Source organism: Ptychodera flava, chromosome 4, assembly GCF_041260155.1.
Source record: "Ptychodera flava strain L36383 chromosome 4, AS_Pfla_20210202, whole genome shotgun sequence".
Classification (NCBI taxonomy): domain Eukaryota; kingdom Metazoa; phylum Hemichordata; class Enteropneusta; family Ptychoderidae; genus Ptychodera; species Ptychodera flava.
The window spans coordinates 7,193,073-7,211,479 of record NC_091931.1 but is presented as its reverse complement, the minus strand read 5'-3'; the positions used below and the strand labels follow the sequence as shown (position 1 = coordinate 7,211,479).

Genomic DNA, 18,407 nt, shown 5'->3' with positions numbered 1-18,407 from the left:
TCTTCTTCACCAGCAATGTCATGAGTAAAACGGTTGCCACAGTTATCGTTCGCTTGGCAGGAACAAATGTTTGTGCAGGGAAGATTAATTTGACAGCAGACACAACTGATGACATGTAATAAGAGAAAGCAACTCCACACATCGTTCATATTTTATTGTTTGAATTTTGTGTATGATATTGTGTATATTGTAAGAGTATGTTATGTTTGGCTTTTTTATGTAAAGTGTTGATTTGTCATGGCGAAACGTACCTCTAATCTACGTGTCCAGCCCTGAACCCGCGCTGGAGTGGAAAGACTACTGTGACACTGCGATCCTTTGATGCTACATTTCGAGAACAGAGTTGTCATCATCAGTCGCTTAAAATTCATTTTCGGTTGGCGAAACGTGTAGTGATTGACCACCTTGCTCCACTGAAGTTAAGTTTGTTTAAGTAGGGAAGTTAGAATGTCTACCGTTCGGTCTGGTTGTGTTTGTGTATATGATCATGTGAATCTGAGTCGAATATATATGCATGGTCATGACTTTGTCCCTTTGATTCAAAGTTCTTAAGCACCTCCGAGTTCTGCCAAACATGATATGCTGTGTCTTTGTTTACTTTGCAATGAACTGGAATGTATCTGTTGTGTGTGTGTGTGTGTGTGTGTGTGTGTGTGTGTGTGTGTGTGTTCTGAAGTCGAGAATGTTAAATTGTTGCATCGATGACCTTCATAGATAATCAGGTCTAAAGATCTGATTTCTTGAGAAGATCTTTCGAAAATTTCAGAGTAGGATGCATATTTTATGTTTGATATGAATTTATTTCTGTTGAACTATTATAATAACAAGGACATCGACAGACCAGCAGCACGCTGTTTTTAAACGTGATGTAGTTTATCTCCCGGAGTTTATCTACAGGAAAAAGCGGTTGCAGATTTTAAAAAGTACGTTCGTGGCTTCTTAAATTTTTCAAGTTCATGGAAATTCATCTATTATTCTTCTGTCTTCGTTTCCTTAAATTTATAGCCTAAGAATATAATTACGTAGAATAACATTTGATTTGCAATCATTTTAAAGCTATACTGACACGAATTTGTGCTGTGAAATATTGCATACTTTTCAATCGAGATTGACATCGCCCCTGGACCGACCTCAGCTCATTTCATGAGCAGTCCGCCTAAAACAGTTCAGTTGGTCGAGACAAACTATGTCTGCGCTATGATTAGCTCCGATACAGACTGAAAAACAAATGCTAGGTCAGCATTGTGTTTACATTGTAAATCACGGCATCATTCTAATGTAATATTTAAGCAATAAATCACACCCAGTGACAGTATAACATGAGATTTTGACCAGTTCACTACATACACCCGTGGCCACTTTAGTGTTGATTAAGCCCGTCTGGTGCAAGCAGAAATTCTGTTTGTATAAACGAAACAAAGTGATGGTCGGTGTAATAAATGTAAGGTTCACTATCGGCACCCCACTGTTAGGATTGAGATAACGTTCTACTAAAATGTCTCGCCTGCCCAATTCAAATCGATCACAACACTGCACTGTAGACACGCTGTAAGTCTGCACTCCGACAATGAACATCAATAACAACGGTCGCGAATATCATACGGGAAAATCCTTCAGTAAGGACGTGGGCAGCTTGATTGTTCAAAATATAAGACATTGTGGTGGCAATTTGGCATTTAGCGAGGTATCAAGAGGAGCTACAAAAAACAGGCAAGCGACCGTTTTAAGATAAGCGTGGAGAGAGCCAGAAAAGTTTGGAAGATATATACATGTATCAGGACAGGTTCCCTTCAACCGGGATGAGAAAGTGTCGTTCATGGTTACACACATGTTTAATACATGTACATGTAAAATGCTACCCCGACTGTACTTTGCTCTTACCTTTCCGTACCAAGTGAAATTGGAGTAAGTTTATTCACGGTTTGTAGGAAAGAAGCATGGCTTATTTAGTGCAAGTGAATGTTCATTTCGAAAGTTTTGCAATCAAAAGGGCGATGTCTGTAATTTAATTGCTAACATTTTCAAAATGACATTTTCTCAATTCCCGCGTCTGAACAAAGTCTGAACACGACACTTGCGATACACGCTATAGTATCGTTGGTATTCATTCACTGCAATATTGAAATCGGCACAAAATGTGTGATGTTCTGTAACACTGACTGCATTTGAAACACATGAGTTTTACCTGAAACTAAATACTGATAGGGCAAATGCTGTGGTCAACATCATTTGTATACAGTGTATTTTATAATCACTCCGTAATTTCAGGCTAATCGGCGTGTCCATGGGGTACCGATGGTAGGATCATTATCACCACTGATACAGGGTAAAGTAACCGTTTTATCACCCTTCTGCAGACAGAATTTCTGCTTGCACCAGACAGGCTTGATTCAACACTAAAGTGGCCACGGGTGTATATGCACGAGCGATGGCGAGTGCATATATGGAGTGAACTGGTCAAAATCGAGTGGTATACCGTCGCTGGGTGTTACATATTGCTATTATATCATAACAGTATATTGAAATTCTGGCGTAATATTATATATTATAACCCAAACATGGGACTATTTGCCCGACGGTAGGTGACCATTTGCCCGAGGTAAGGAAGGCAAATGGTCTCCTGCCCCGAGGGTACATAGCTTAACTACAGTTATGCGGTTATCAATTTTTTGCGCAAAATTTCCCAAAAGCCGGATTTACCATGCAAAACATGTAATTTCAACTTTTCTACATCCAAAAAGTGTCAAGTTGAATACAGTTCCGGGTCACTTTCAGTCAAGTGATGACTATTGGATCCTATGGAGCGCGCAAAGTTCCATATACGAGGCATGTATAAATTTAAGCAAAACTGTACGTGCGTTACCCGCACGGAATTTACAAAACAGTTCGAACTATTGGCATATTTCTAATTTCTACTGAGAGGAATGTTGCTCGCCAAACTGTCCGAAACAAAAAGATGTCTCAACCATTTAAAAAAAAAGATAGAAAACTTGTGGTGACGTACAAGAACGTAATCTTCATTGCATGCTTTAAACCGTAACGCAAGCGGGAACAGTTTTGGATGCCAGACTTCACTGGGCAGTAGCAGACATAAAAAGCATTATTTGACAGTTTTATCGTCAGTCGCAATTAGTTCGGAGCGGGATCAATTTTGAATGTCAGACTTCATTAGATGCAGACAAACAAGTAATCAGCAAAAGACGTAATTCTGGATATTCGCAAGTAGGCCTAGTTTGATTGGCACGGGGTCAGTTTAGGTGTCAGACTATACTTTGCATTATGTAGTAGAGAGGGAAGACTTTACTCTCTGTGATTGCATTGAGTCCACGTCATTTGTTCGCGGACGCGAATATACTTTTAGTTTTCGGCGGCGATTAATTTTGAATGCTGGACTTTATTTGGCAACATGTCTAGCATAAGACAAAGACGTACTATTTGGATTTTCGGCCGTTATTTGTTTTGTACGGGAACAGTTTTATGAAATACGTGTTACGGGAAAATGAGGTAAAATAACGTAAACTACAATGAGCAGCTTCTCAGTTGTGCACAAGATGTATCACCAACTTTTGTTCGAAGCTCAGTTTAGTGTTGAATGAGTAAGCTTTAAGGGAGCATTCGTTTTATACGGGAAAGGGGTCCGTGAAACTTGAGCGACAAGTGAAATGTAAAAGGTGACCCCCCTCCAAATCAAATTTCTAAAATTTGATCCCCCTAAATTAATCAAATGTAACATGTGACCCCCCCCCAAAAAAAAATCATCAGGTTTGATTCATTAACCCTTCGCACCCTATGGCCCTGGGTACAGTACAAAATTAGGCCCTTCAAACGTGTTTGCAAGAAAAAGAGTTACCCTCTCCAACTTTCATGCAAAAAAACACAGCGAGCCTCCCCCAAATGTCACAGTCCGTATCATTAATATCTTAATTGACTTATAATTTCCCATTTGACCTTTGAACTTTCAAAGAATCTTTTTTGAACTTTACAAATAATCACTCGCTGAAATTCCAATATCATATTGGTTTTTCAGATCTGCTCTTTCAAATACAATATTCTCGTCATGTACATTTATATCAATTGTCAAACTTTTTAAAGCACAAATTTTAATAGCTAGTTTTGTATTGGAAACAAACTATTCATAGTTTCCTCATAGACAAAATAGTGAATCAACATTTCGGTGAAATTCCAAAATCAAATTTCTTGCTCACACATGTACCGGTAACTACCCTAGTCTGATCAAGTACATTTATACCAATAATCAAGAGTGTATAAATGTACAGATTTAGGTAGTTTTGTATTTAAAAGAAATTATTCATAGTTTCCTCATAAATTACTCATAGATTACGTATGGAGGATCGAGCAACATTTCGGTGAAATTCCAAAGTCAATTTTTTTTCCATAACTCCATGCAAACCTTTGTATAATTTGACTCCCCCTTCCAATCATTGATTGTAAAATTTGACCCCCCCCCCCTAAAAGACGGTTTCGTAAAGTAATCCCCCTGATTTCCACCGACCTTTGTAAAAACGAATGCTCCCTTAGCGTTCTGCGTAACAGTGCGCGCTTGCGACCAGTAAGTAATTCACACCTTTTGTAAGCGCATCGGAAACTGAAGTTTTAAGCTGGACTGTAACTCTGACAATTTCAACTGTTCTCTCATTCCCGGCCATATGCTTGATATTTCGCTTTTGTGGACCATGCTTTCGAAATCGATGGCTACCTTTGGTGCCAAGGCATACTTCCTTCCGGCAGCTTGGAAGAAGAGTGACGCATGCGCACTCGTACAAGTGGAATTAACGTAATCTACCTACTTGAGGTAGTCTTGACTAATCTGGAAACCGTAAAGACACAATGTTCATTTTTGTTAAAATCTAACACACTTCAGAGTATATTATGGTTTCAAACTTTTCGTCCGCTCAAAGGCCATATTACACGGATTCATAAATTTACCAAAAATCAAAAAATGACAAAAATCACTCAAGGAGGGGTTGACTAATCTCTCGGAGGGATTCTGCGATCTGCAGCTTGCTACCGACAGTGACACATTCACATAACAATGTGTGCACACAGTAGCTGGATAAACGCTACGCCTTGACGATTATTTATCCTGGACGTCATCACAGCTTTGACTAGAGCCGACTGCCTCGCCTTCATTCGGCATGGGAGCATTGTGTAGTTCGGATTCCGGTGTAACGGCAGGAAGTCGAGCTCATAAGTCTACCTTCAAAATGGCTGACAAAATCAGGTAATATTGCGAATATTAACTGTATTGCGAAATTTAACTATACAATGAAATCCTCGCTATTAAGATTCACGCTATGGCATATGCATATACAGCAAAAACGTTTCAGTAATTGCAAGTTCGCAAAGCAACCATTTTATCCGGGTGGCCACAGGGTTTAACATCCATGCTTTCATTCATCAAACGACGATAGCTGCGAATATTCAATCATTCTCCTAAATGGATTTATATCATGGAACCTGCTTACATCATCAAAATAGAAACATTGTATTTGATCTACGTTGCCATATCATGCATACTGTATATAGGCCTACTGCATGACTAATGCATTCCAACATGTAAAACCAGATCGGTCACTGTCATCAGTTGACCGAGAAATCGAAGGATTTGACAGAATTGTCCATTGTTTTACCTATCTGATCAAACAAGAGATCAGTGAACCTGTCTTGCAACAAAAGCTATAAGATATGTGTAACGTCGGACGGGTTTGTGAACAAACAAGAATAGTTATGGCACTGAAAGCGACAGTTGATGTTTCCATTTGCCTTGCCATAACAAACATGGCGGGTGGTCACTATGGCTACCAAACTGAAACACAAGCGTTGAGAACAATACGTGAAGTCACGAATAGTAGATTATAGCAAAATCAATGCTAGTACAGTAATTGTTGCCGACTAGTTATGATATTAATGTTTCCCTGGAAAGTGAAAATCAACGTAATGTTCACTAGCTGATATTGCTGTTATTTGCTTGTGAGGAAAAACAGGGAAATAGTTCCAATTGCACAATTGTTGTTGCCATTTCAATTGCGTTTACCCACGTTCCCTGCTCTTGGACTGTGGCTTGACAAAGACATACGTGCAACCACAGACAACAAAGATCTGGTCATTCTAGAATCCGAGGTTTTTACAATGTAACCACGATCGATATTCCAATGAAGAGCATGCTTAACTTTGTAGAAAATATGTCGGGAGACATGTGCTTAGACACCTGAACCGACCATCGCAGGGTTTCAGGTACTATGACGGAGTACATGCTTTACTGAGCACAATATTTTACACCGATAATTGTTTCTCTGTCAGTGGGGTTAGAGATGCCACGCTCTATTTGGTCACAGTCTGAAGTCAGGTTGAGGCCTAGCCTATACAGCAGGTGTGAGTCTAAAGCCGTAAAGTTTCATTGTCTGATATAGTTACGTTTTGAAAGGGTAGTTTCATTGTCTGATAAAGTTGCGTTTTGAAAGGGTGTGTGTATGATTGTAGAGTGTAAGGCATGGTCTGTTGCGGTTATTTTTTGTCCTGCCGTTTTTCAGTATTTGAATTAAACTACAACTTGTGTTTTACACTCTTCAATATTTTATTCCCTTTCAAAATTCTCAAATGAAATGGATGCCAGTAGAAAATCATTTATAGGCAATCGGTTTACTCAGTAGCGGAGCTGCCTGCTGAATTTGGCGAATTCCCTACCAGTCTCCAGACGATAAAACACTCCCTTGTTTCGTCAAATGGTGGACATATAGCAAACTGTTCAGCTAAGTTGCTAGGTAATTACCTAATTTGGCGTACCGAATATATCCATCTGTACAGTACAGATCGCTGAGAGAAACAGTCAGTTCGGAAACACATGCATGAAACTCTATCCATCGTATGCTAGCTTCGGGCATGATCATGGAGTGTCCTCAGATGACATCTGTTCCGATTCGTTATTTCGAGCTCACAAAATACGCACTGCAGTGTTGAGCGTATTGAGTTATATCTTCAGTCTCACAAGATTATCGTTTATACCGTGACTTTACAAGAAGGGTGACAACCCTCATTCCACCTGAACTTCAACCAAAAAAGTAACAGTGAAACTGAGCAGCTGTAATCAACCGATAATCAGGAATTTCTTGACACAAACGAATCAAAACATGATAAAATGGGAGCGTCATGCCATCGCTGTTATGCCATTGACACATCAGACGATAGCCAAGAACCTATAAATAGACTGAATCAAGAAATTAGGTAAGATTACAACTTCGCTTTAATCTGACTAGACTGTAGGGGAGCCAAATGTGACATATTCATACGTTGAACATTCAATTTTGTACTGGAGATACCACGGTGATTTTTAGGTCAGTAAAACACATAAACAGAAGAAAAATAGCCGTGCACTGTAGGCGTAACCTTTGAATGAATTGTGACGCAAGCGAACTGTAATCTCTTTCCGAATCAAAAGTATAATAGCTGTAATGGCAAGAGTTCCAGTGCAGTATGTTTTCAATTACGTCACACTGATTTCTCCGACAGGGGACGGGGGTGGGGGTGGGGGGGGTGTCAGGGTTGGATGGCAAAAGTGTTGTCAGTCACGTACAAGCCTCGAAACGGTTTGCGTGGCATAACTTGACTGTCTTTGCCACAGTCACCAAAGTACGTATTGTACGTCAAGTGGGTTAAAAGCATTCTTTCCAGAGGCGATGTGGTTCACGGTTCAATGCACTCGACCCCGAACAAGAGCTTGTCTTGTATTGATTACTCTGCCGGCCTTTTAATAAAGGCTTGTTACTCTCCAGGCAATAATCCCGATCTATTCATGTTTTTTTTACTGTTGTTTGTGACTCGTAATTGGAGATCCTGTTCTTTATTCAGACAAGTTTGGTTGTTGTCCTGGCTTAGTCATACACTGTTTGTCGACCACTGTTCAGTTGCGAATCCCCATACGTGTACAGTGCGTGTAAAGTAAAGTAAAGTAAGCCTTTATTGTAATCGTATCCCAGTTAGGATCTTGATCATAAAATGCAATAAAGGTTTTGCAAAAACAACAATGAAAGAGTATATATATATAAATATCTATGGGGTCAATATATATTTTCTTTGTTTTTATTCATTTTTTCTCGTCTGAGTTTAAAACATGTATGTATTTTCCCAATTCACACAATAATGCTTTATCTGTCCTTGAAAATATGCTCATATAAGGTCTTGTGTGCCTCTGAATGCGTTTTTACAAATGTTTAGTTCACTGAGAAAATCATGTCTAATGTCTGTGTAGCCTTTTGCAATGAAAAAAGAAATGTATCTCATCTTCTACTTGTTTGTTTGGGTGTTTACCCATAATCACTTTTGTGCGATCATCGCGTTAACGCGCACTTCAGTCCAATAAAATCTTGGCGGTATGCTATTCTTTATATCAAATTGATTTGTATGTCAGATTTTATCTCCTGGTTTACGAGAATATATCAGCAACTTTTGTTTCTTGTGTGGGAATTTGCGCTGCATGTCGCAGATTCTTGCAAAATTCAAATCTATAATTATTGTTATACCACCCTCCGCCTCGTGCCCATTGTTCTAACCATGCTCTCTAATTTCCATAACCGAATATTTTATTATATACCACCTTGCTTTCTTTTGTTTAAAAAGTGTCCGATTTACAAGTTCTTTTGTTTAAAAGTGTCCGATTTACTGGTAAATCGGACAGTTCTTTTGTTAAAAACTGTCCGGTTTACTAGTAAATCGGACACTTTTAAACAAAAGAACTTGTAAAATTGACATTTTTAAACAAAATAAAGTCACGTGGCGACGAGTAAAAAAAACAATTGCGAGACATTATACCAGAAGAAATTTATTTCACCATTAATTACAGAGTAAAGACACTTTAAAAGAATCACCGGACTGAATTAATTTTGCACGACTGAACATCTCAAAATCAATTACAGGCACACTGTACTGTAGATTTACCATAATTCATTGCAGCGATTTGTATCCTCAGAGATTCCCCAGATAAGTCTACCAGGTCTCCCATGTGTAGACAAATTCATAGACTAGCTATAAAAATTCTGAAACCGTACTTTTAAGTACACCATTCTTCTCAACTCTCTTTTTAAATGATTTGGAAAATTATGCAAGATTGAGAGAGGAGATAGCATTTTTGTACAATTTTCCATTGATTGTGTCTTCAGCCATACAGAATAATGTGATGGAAAGTAGGGAGACTAGTTGCACCTGTTTTTTGAAACAAAGGGATATTGATTTTTTCCGATAGAAATTACAAAAGAAATTTGCATTCTAAGTTTTCTCAGAGAATGACCCCTTCAGTTCGTCATAACTTGCTGCCTAAAAGTATGGCATTTGTAGTACCTACAGAATGTGACTTCCATGGTTGTTCTATGGTAATTTGGAAACTTTAACTGAAATTTCTAACCGTACTTTTACTTTATATTATTTATGAATTATTGTGATGCTGAAAATTATTGCTTGCATACAGAACTGAAAAAGTTATAAGAAAAGTAACCTTCAAGGATACAAATCAAAGAGAATTGTGGGTAATTTATTGTACTGTGAGGCAGGTCACCGTGAAATAACGGTATTGATTGCAAATATCACTTCTGTGTTAAGGTTATTGTTATCACGATCATTCGAAGCAGAAATTTAAGACTTCAAAGTCAATTATCAACACTGAATGTAGAGGTTTCAGTCGCCCTTGGAAAACTTAAATCTAGCGACAGGCAAACACACACGCAGTACCACAGTCATTGTGGATCTACACGTATTTTTTGTACTTGCAGTTTCTGTTGCGCCTTTCTTTGACGTGGCTGTGTAGCTTGGTCTTCCGATTGTGGCCGTTAGCACTGGCGTGACAGGGGGACTTTTCTTTTCCATCTTTGGCTTTGGTAGTTGAAGTGCACCGGTTACAGCTTTCATTTGTACTTCATCCGCCATATCGATATACGTAGAGCGACTCGGCGTGTATGCTGCTCAAAGTTTTCGACCCAAATGAGCAAAGCGTGACTCTAACGTCGATCTGCAAACACCTTTTCACTTCATTCAACCAACCAATCAATCAAACACAATTCATACAATTCAAATCAAACCAGGTGCTCAACCATGTCATCGCACTACAATAGCAACACATGTCAACTTTGTTTTATCAATCATGGGTTATTTTTTATACTTTCGTTCAACAAGGTGTCAAAACGCGTCAATGTTTTCCTGCCAAAGTTTCAACTTGCACTGCACTAAAATTACAAATAAAAACTTTCGGCGTGCAAACAAGGCTCTAAAACTCGGCAAATTCGTGGTATAACACGGTCAGCGAACTCGTAGGAGGCGGTTTACGGAATTTAACGGTACAGTTTGCCATAAAACTCCTCGGCCCTGCGGGCCTCGGAGTTTTACTGGCAAACTGTACCGTTAAATTCCGTAAACTGCCTCCTACTCGTCCGCTTACCTATAGTAAACGGGGATTGCATCACAGTAGAACGCAGTGCATCTCACCGAGATATTTGCCATCATTGACAAAAATGACATCTTGAAACTAGATAAACTCTTCAAAATTGAAGTCTTATGGAATTCATCAGCACCGTCTCTGAAATGTTCGTTTGTTTATCATCAACTCCCGCTAGGCCATCCAAGTTTTTCGGAAAAGTATATTTTAAGCTATCTCCGAATGGTTTTCAATTTGATAAGACGTGATGTGTTTGAATGAGAATAGAAGGACTGATGACGATATGTAAACATCCATGGCCTTATGATTAGGAAGTAGTATCTCTACAATGTTTTCACCAGTTCGTGGTGAAAGGTTTCTTTCTATTTTTTCAAGAAAGATATGATTTCGGGTTTGAAATGCCTTCATCCTAAGGGAAATTTTTCTCTTCACTTCAGGAAAGGTAACGATCAGGCTAGTATAGCTAGCATGGTACCAGACGTCATGGACCCGAAGCTGATACACAAGACGGTGCGGATTTTCCTCAGCTCAACATTTACCGACACCACACTGGATCGCAATATGCTGATGCAGCATGTATTCGAGCCAATACGAAACATGTGTCGGGAACACGGAATTGCATTTGAGGTGGTCGATTTAAGATGGGGTATGTAGATATAATTAAAAGTACTGCAACAATCACAACCCCTCTGTCTGCTACTCTTAACCATTTTAATGTCATATCTTTGGGCCATATGGAAAACAAAAATGCAGTTAGTTGCGCCCTCTATAAGAGTGTTATGTTGGTTTCATTCTTAAAGACTATAGAAAGGGGCACGCACGAAAGACACAAAGCAAACTTGTCTGTCACTGCAAACTTTGCTTATAAGTTATCATGCGCCTTGAAAGCGGAAGACATAAACTTTCGCTCAAACTTTTCCTCATTATTTCAACCATTCTCTTCAAAATCAAGGATAACTGTACTGTACACTGTACAAATTTTGGTACTAGAGAAACAAATTAACCAAGATTGATCAATATGAGAAATTTAAAATGATCGCTATTTCTGTACAAGTATAAGTATATGGAGGAAATAAAATCTTCGATTTTCAAAAACTAAGATGATGAAAAGTTTTCTTGCACCAAGATCTTTAAAATGAATCGTCAAATGTTGTACATCAGAAAGCTTTAAGATTACATGTTTGAGAGTCTGAATGTCTGTCCCTTAAGATATAACATCTACCACAAGCAAATTTTATGACATGGACATCCAGCTGTATTATTACCAGTAAATGCCCAGTTCATCCAATGCCCAATTTCATGATCTTTCATATTAGGTATACGACAAGAATCTACATCCGATCATCGTACTTTGAATATCTGCTTGGAAGAAGTGAGACGTTGCCAGGACGCCTCCCTTGGGATGGCTTTCATTGCAATCCTCGGAGATAAGTATGGATGGAGACCGTTGCCTCCAATGATCCCGCACCAGGAATTCGAGACTCTCCTCAGCAATCTTGATGACGCGGAGAGTGAGTTGGTAAGAAACTGGTACCGTCGAGACGACAATGCCTTAGAACCCTGCTATGTGCTGCAGCCCATCACTCAACAGTTCGATATCAACGCAGTTACCAAGGAAGCGAGTGACAAAGCATGGAATGAATGGTCGACCGTGGAACAGACAGTGTCAAGAGCTCTCAACGAAGCCATTGAGAAGGTAGAACTCCATGAGAAAGAGAAGAAAAAATATGTGACGTCAATCACAGAACGGGAAGTTGAAATTGGCATCATCGATGACCCCATGGCAGCAGAGCGTACTCTGGTTATCGACAGAAGAATCCAAGATATCGATAAAGAATCTGCAACTGCGAGGTTATATATTAATTTTAAGGTAGTTATCAAGAAGTTATGAACATGATTGGAACTAATTTGGGATAATTGGATGGTGAAGTAATGTCTGTTCAGTGTAAAAATGTAACCTTATCTGCTTTTCTTGTCAAGTTATACACTTGTTTTTATGAGTAATTTGTAACATTGCAAAATTCAGCTATATGGCACCTAGCATTTTTGAGAAATTTGAAAAATATGAAGATCCAATTATCCCAAATTAGTTCCAATTGTGTTATACGTCATTCGAAGATAAAATAACACGTCAAAGAACTTGATTAAGTATCAGATGATAATTAACTGATGCATGGTGAAATATCATTGAATATTTAAATTTGTCTGCGATAAGTAATTGACTGCCACTGTAATCAAATGATCTTGTATAAGAATGAATGAGCTATTAAGGTTACTTTATTAATCAACGGATACATTCATTACCAGGGCCAAGAGGCAGACGAAGAAAGCATTCAACTGATGCAGAAACTAAAAGAAGAGGAAATAGCGAAGAAACTTGGAACTGATCGATTCTTTCTGTTCAATGACTTGAAATGGAACCAAGCAGGATTGACCATGGAATCTCATGGTGATTACATCAAAGGTAATGAAATGTTTTGAACATAAATATTATTAAAATAGTCAGTCTAATGATTTTTTTCGTGGCCTTTCGCTTTCAACGAACCTTACATACGCACACTGAGTATGTTTTATCCATAGGCTGAAGATAATTCATGCAACAAACCATGAGAATTCAGTTTTCAAAGGCATTTTTGGGATTTGTGGGTTTGACTGATAAAACCTTCGACCCAGTATTTCCTATTCATCTCAGAGTAGCTAACCTAGCAATAGAGAATGGTGCACAAACTGTCAGCTTTTAAATGATGCAACGTTCAATCATTTAATAGAGTACCTGGCCCAAATGACCGGCTGCACAGTCCTAGTAGAAACTCGTTTTAACAGGTTACAGCGAACCGAGCAACAACAGAATTACACGTGTAGGTAAACCATCACATTTTGCTTTCTTAAAGAAATGTGCGAAAATGTGAAGTCTGTTCTGGTAAACAACCTGAAGGGAATCTTCCAGCGACTAGGACCTCTTGACATGTTAGAAGAAGAAGTTGCCCGCCATGCTCTCTTTTGCCGAGAACATACCATCAATTTCACCGGCAGGGCTAACATCCTATCGGCGATTCACAAGTACATCGACGGTGAAGATCCCATGATGCCCTTGGTCATCCATGGGGAATCGGGCGTCGGCAAGACTTCCCTTGTTGCCAAGGTTGTGCGTGATGTCCAAAACCGTTACCTTGGCTCAGACCTTGCGGCAATTTATCGCTTCTGCGGTACAACGGCAGACTCATCAACCGGCCGTGGTTTACTTCTCTCGCTGTGTCGACAAATCGCTCGTATTTACGGTGTTGACGAGGACACCATACCTGAGACCTACTCTGGACTGGTAGAAGAGTTCCTTAAGATATTAAGCAATGCGAGCAGAGATTTGCCGCTTTTCATTCTTATCGATTCTCTGGACCAATTGTCGGATGAGAATGGAGCCCGAAAATTCCTGGAATTTATACCCAGACGTATTCCGCGCTACGTACGGTTTATCGTAACTACCTTGCCAAAAGCTGGCGGATGCCTTGAGAGACTGAAAACATTTGGACTTCCAAGGTCTCATTTTATAGAGGTAAGTTCAATGGTAATTGTTCTAAGTTATCCACATTTCATTTATTGATTTTGATAAACAGGGCAGTCAAACGAAACGTTAAGTCTTAAATGTGGAAGGATTTCTTCACTGTGTTACGTAGAGTAAGCTTACTCATAACATATTGGAGTTAAGCGCATTACGAAATCGTAGTTCATAAAATGGCATAGACGTCCATCGATTCTCTTGCAACACTTTAGCTCTTTGTGGAAGACAGTAACAGATGTGTCGGGAATTTTTTTAATCGATGCTCTGAAACAACATTCCATTATCGTTTTAGATCAAGAGACTGGAATCTTCTGATGGCCCGGCTATTTTAGATGCCCGGTTGAAATCGGTTGGTCGCACTTTGACAAGTGAACAACGTGACATTGTGTTATCAGCTTTCAACGCCTGTCCGTTACCTTTGTATCTGGAACTAGCATTTCAAAGATGCCGAGAATGGCCATCCTACAAGTAAGTCTGGTTCAGATCACGTCACGTGACTGTTTCATTAACAGTATTTAATATAATGGTATTGTCTCCCATTTGCTTTATGTACCGTATCGTGGGGGCAGTGTTAGCTTGTGTGCCTCTATCTATCTATCTATCTATCTATCTATCTATCTATCTATCTATCTATCTATCTATCTATCTATCTATCTATCTATCTATCTATCTATCTATCTATCTATCTATCTAATTTGTGCACGTGCGTGTATGCGTGCATGTATGCAGGTAAGTAGGTATTTCTGTCCACTTACAAAATTTCAGAACTACTTCACTGGTTGTTTAAGATGCTTGTGTCCAGCTTGCATGTGTAAGATTTGACAGATAGCAATTGCTCCCAATTTTTCAACTTTTCATATTTGCTCAAATGGTGATTAGATTTGCACACGAAATCACTATCGCTAGTTTTATTATTTTTCAGTTAAAACATCTTCTAAAACCATGTAGACAATCGCTTTCAATCTTTACAGATTATTCCTACCCACACAACAATCCTAATTCTACTTTCACAGTGACCTCTACTTTTTACTGTCTTTCTAGGGATTTGGAAGAATGCAAACTTGAGGCTGACATTCCTGGTTTGATAAATGCTTTCTATGAATCATTAGAGCACTACCATGGGAAGCTACTTGTGCAACGTGTATTGGGTTTGCTGGCTGTGTCTAGTGAAGGCATCAATCCAGATGAATTTCTCGACATTCTTAGTTGTGATGATGAGCTGTTAGATGACGTGTTGGAATGGCATACGCCACCACTAAGGAGGCTGCCCCCACTGTTGCTAGCTCGACTGCGCCATGATCTTGGTAATTTTTTGGTTCAAAGAGGAGCACAGGGCGTCATATTAGTCTCCCTTTATCATAGGCAGTTCTGGGAGGTTGCACAAGACCGTTATCTCAGTAGCGAAAGATGGAAGGCCACCTTTCTTACACTTGGGAAATACTTTTCTGGAGATTACCACTGTACAGTACGGCAAAGATCGCGCAATTTCAGCACAGCCTCTAGCATATGGTTTGAAGGCCCTGAACATGCGTAAATTAAGTCAGCTGGCTGCTTCGTTTTTAAATGCCAGAGAGTACAAACGACTTCGTGACATCCTCTGTGATCTGAGTTTCGTGCAAGCAAAGTGCATGGCAGGTATGGCGTACGACCTACTGTCTGAATGTAGCAAGGGCGTTGCCGAAGTGCATGCAGCAAAACATCAAGATGAAGTGGTCGATGACAGTGTTATTTCAGACTTGGAAGATATGCTAGGGTTCCTTCGTCGGGAAACACACATCATCAGCAAGGCGCCATTGCTTACATATCAGCAGATGCAAAATGCACCAGTTGGTACAGCACCTGAGAGGGCAGCAAATAGATGGAGAGAGCAAGTTAGAGGTGCTACTCTGGAAGACCATATCCCAGTCCCTCCGGCATGGATTGAATTCATCAACAAACCATCAGAAACAGAAGCCTACAAACAGCAACTAAGTGGACATCAGAAAACAGTCCTCTCCGTTACATTCTCCAATGACGGCGATGTCATATATTCAGCTTCTGCTGATTGCACAGTCAGAGCCTGGGACAGACACACTGGGGATTTGAAAGGTCAACTTGAAGGTCATAATGGTGCAGTCACTTGTGTTCGATATTCACCTTCATCAAGCAATCAGTGTATTGCCACAGCCTCAGGCGATAAGAGCATCCATCTGTGGAATCCTAGAACATACCAACTTGAACGAGTAATCGAAAATGCGCATGAGCAGTGGATTAACTGCATTGCATTTTCTCCAAAGGGTGATAAATTGGTCTCTTCTTCCCTGGATAAGCAGATCAAGATATGGGAGATTGAATCGGGAAAAGAGGTTGCTACCCTAAGTGGTCACGAGGGTCACACAGTTTTCTGTGATTGGTCACCAGTCGACGAAAATAAAATTGCCACATGTGGGGACAACTTAGAACTGTTCATATGGGACGTTAACGAGAAATCTGTCCAATGCAAACTCACTGGACACGAAATTAAGGATAACGTCAACTTCCCTGCCTCTGATCGTCTTGAGGGTCATAAAGTAATCGATTATAAGTCGGCTATTTGGTGTGTCAGATTCTCCCACAATGGCAAGATGTTGGCATCAGCAGCGGTTGATTCAAATGCAGTTGTCTACCAAAGCAATACTGGTGACATTATTGCCACTTTCGGTCTTCCAAATGACGCCTCTGCAGTCGCCTTCTCACCCGATGATAAAATACTTGTCGCAAGTTCTTCAAGTCACATGTCTGTCCACCTGTACCACATCGAGAAGAAGGAAACCCTAGCATTACTTGGTGGTCACTCTGGCTGGGTAATGGATGTTGCTTTTTCACCAGATTCCAAATTGATTGCTTCAGTGTCAGATGATAAGTCTGTTAGAGTGTGGGATGCTATGGCAGCTGAGAAACTAAGTACGATGCGGTTTCATTCCGAAAGATGTTGGAGTGTGTCATACTCACCCGATGGAAAATGGTTGGCATCTGCATCAGATGACTTCAAGGTATGGCCAGACAAAGATATTATACTAAATGCACTGAGCATTCCTTGCCAACCTATTGCAACAACTTCTCTATATGTGTATGATGATGATGATGCATACTGCTTTGAGTAGGAGGAAGCAGACCTAGTATGGTTGATGTAAGTTTGTTGAAATGATAATATTGTGATCGAGAACAGAAAATTCAATAATTAATTTATTGAGTGTTACATGAAGTATTTTCCCATTTTATCTCAGGTATGCATTTGGAACACGGAAACATTCAAACCAGCGATCATCTACGAGGGCCACGACAAGAAACGTACCTTTTCATGTGGAGTCCGTGCATGCACCATTTCAAACAATGGTGAATTGGTCGCGAGTGGAGGTGACGATCTTACAATCCGGGTCTGGACCAGAGACAAAGGAGAAACCAAGAGCGTAATTCGATGTGATCCATTCTTACCTTGGTGTCTACGGTTCTCAAAAGATGACAAGAGAATCATTGCAGTCGGAGAGTTCTCACAGTCCGTGCAAGTATGGGACTGGGAAAACCAAAGTAAATTAATGGAGTTGGGTGGCTTTGATAGATTCTGTCAGTACACCGAGTTTTCTCCCGATGGAGAGAAAATACTCGGGTCTTCTATTGACAACACTGCTCGTATATACAGTGCTGTTGATGGAACATTACTCCATACTATTGAACAACCAGACTGGATCACTTGTGCCTCCTTCTCTCACGATGGCAAACTCTTGGTAACTTGCTCTAGAGACTTGTTGGTTCGAATCCGGGACACTGAAACCAACAAAGTCACGTGTGAGTTACCAGGCCACGATTCAGAGGTACGGATAGTCTGTTTCTCCCCCGATGACAGATATGTAGCATCAGCTGCTCTAGACCAAAGTGTACGAATCTGGGATATTGAGAAGCAAGAGCAGGTACACGTGTTCCACACAGTGTCCGGAGTCTGGGCACTGGCATGGAACCCAAAACATGCTAACCTACTTGCTGCTGGTGACGCTGTGGGATATGTGTACTTCTTGCGGATCAATAAAACCCAGTAGGTGAATTCAGATTGGCCAATAATCTGACAGCATTGAAATATCTTGTAATTTGGTAAATAGTACCATCTAAGATATAAGTACATGTGTATTGTCATTTATTAGACAAATGTTTAGCAATGTTCATCAAATACAATACCATGTAGACTAACTAATGTGTTTGTGCTTTAAAGAATATGCAAATTGATAAAGCGAACGCATAAGACAACGTTCCGATCTTAAGATATTTTCCTTGAAGATTTAATATGGATTTTCGTTTTACTTATCCTCGACAACGTAACCATCTGAGTTTTATAAATTTAAGATGCTTTACATCGATACGTTATACTTTATATGAATGTGACTTTATGTGCAAATGAAAGTA

At 39.8% G+C, this 18,407-nt stretch overlaps 2 protein-coding genes across 2 annotated transcripts; both read left to right on the top strand.

Annotated features, from left to right (window-relative positions):
• Positions 1-5,024: 5,024 nt before the first annotated feature.
• Positions 5,025-18,249, top strand: LOC139130794 (NACHT and WD repeat domain-containing protein 2-like). The gene is made up of 8 exons (XM_070696581.1): positions 5,025-5,242; positions 10,876-11,084; positions 11,755-12,308; positions 12,746-12,902; positions 13,330-13,988; positions 14,287-14,462; positions 15,036-17,005; positions 17,240-18,249. Exons 1-7 carry the CDS (start codon positions 5,157-5,159, stop codon positions 15,526-15,528), a joined length of 2,334 nt encoding a protein of 777 aa, XP_070552682.1. The 5' UTR covers positions 5,025-5,156; the 3' UTR covers positions 15,529-17,005; positions 17,240-18,249.
• On the top strand, positions 15,632-18,046 carry LOC139130577 (uncharacterized WD repeat-containing protein alr2800-like). Its single transcript, XM_070696326.1, has 2 exons — positions 15,632-17,005; positions 17,240-18,046. Exons 1-2 carry the CDS (start codon positions 15,632-15,634, stop codon positions 18,044-18,046), a joined length of 2,181 nt encoding a protein of 726 aa, XP_070552427.1.
• Positions 18,250-18,407: the final 158 nt, after the last annotated feature.

Excerpts from the sequence above, each read along its gene's own strand:
- LOC139130794 (XM_070696581.1), top strand. The coding sequence starts at position 5,157 with ATGGGAGCATTGTGTAGTTCGGATTCCGGTGTAACGGCAGGAAGTCGA. Across the intron at positions 12,309-12,745 it reads GGTTATATATTAATTTTAAG|GGCCAAGAGGCAGACGAAGA; the intron begins GTAGTTATCAAG and ends ATTCATTACCAG. Across the intron at positions 13,989-14,286 it reads CAAGGTCTCATTTTATAGAG|ATCAAGAGACTGGAATCTTC; the intron begins GTAAGTTCAATG and ends TTATCGTTTTAG.
- LOC139130577 (XM_070696326.1), top strand. The coding sequence starts at position 15,632 with ATGGCGTACGACCTACTGTCTGAATGTAGCAAGGGCGTTGCCGAAGTG. Across the intron at positions 17,006-17,239 it reads CTGCATCAGATGACTTCAAG|GTATGCATTTGGAACACGGA; the intron begins GTATGGCCAGAC and ends ATTTTATCTCAG.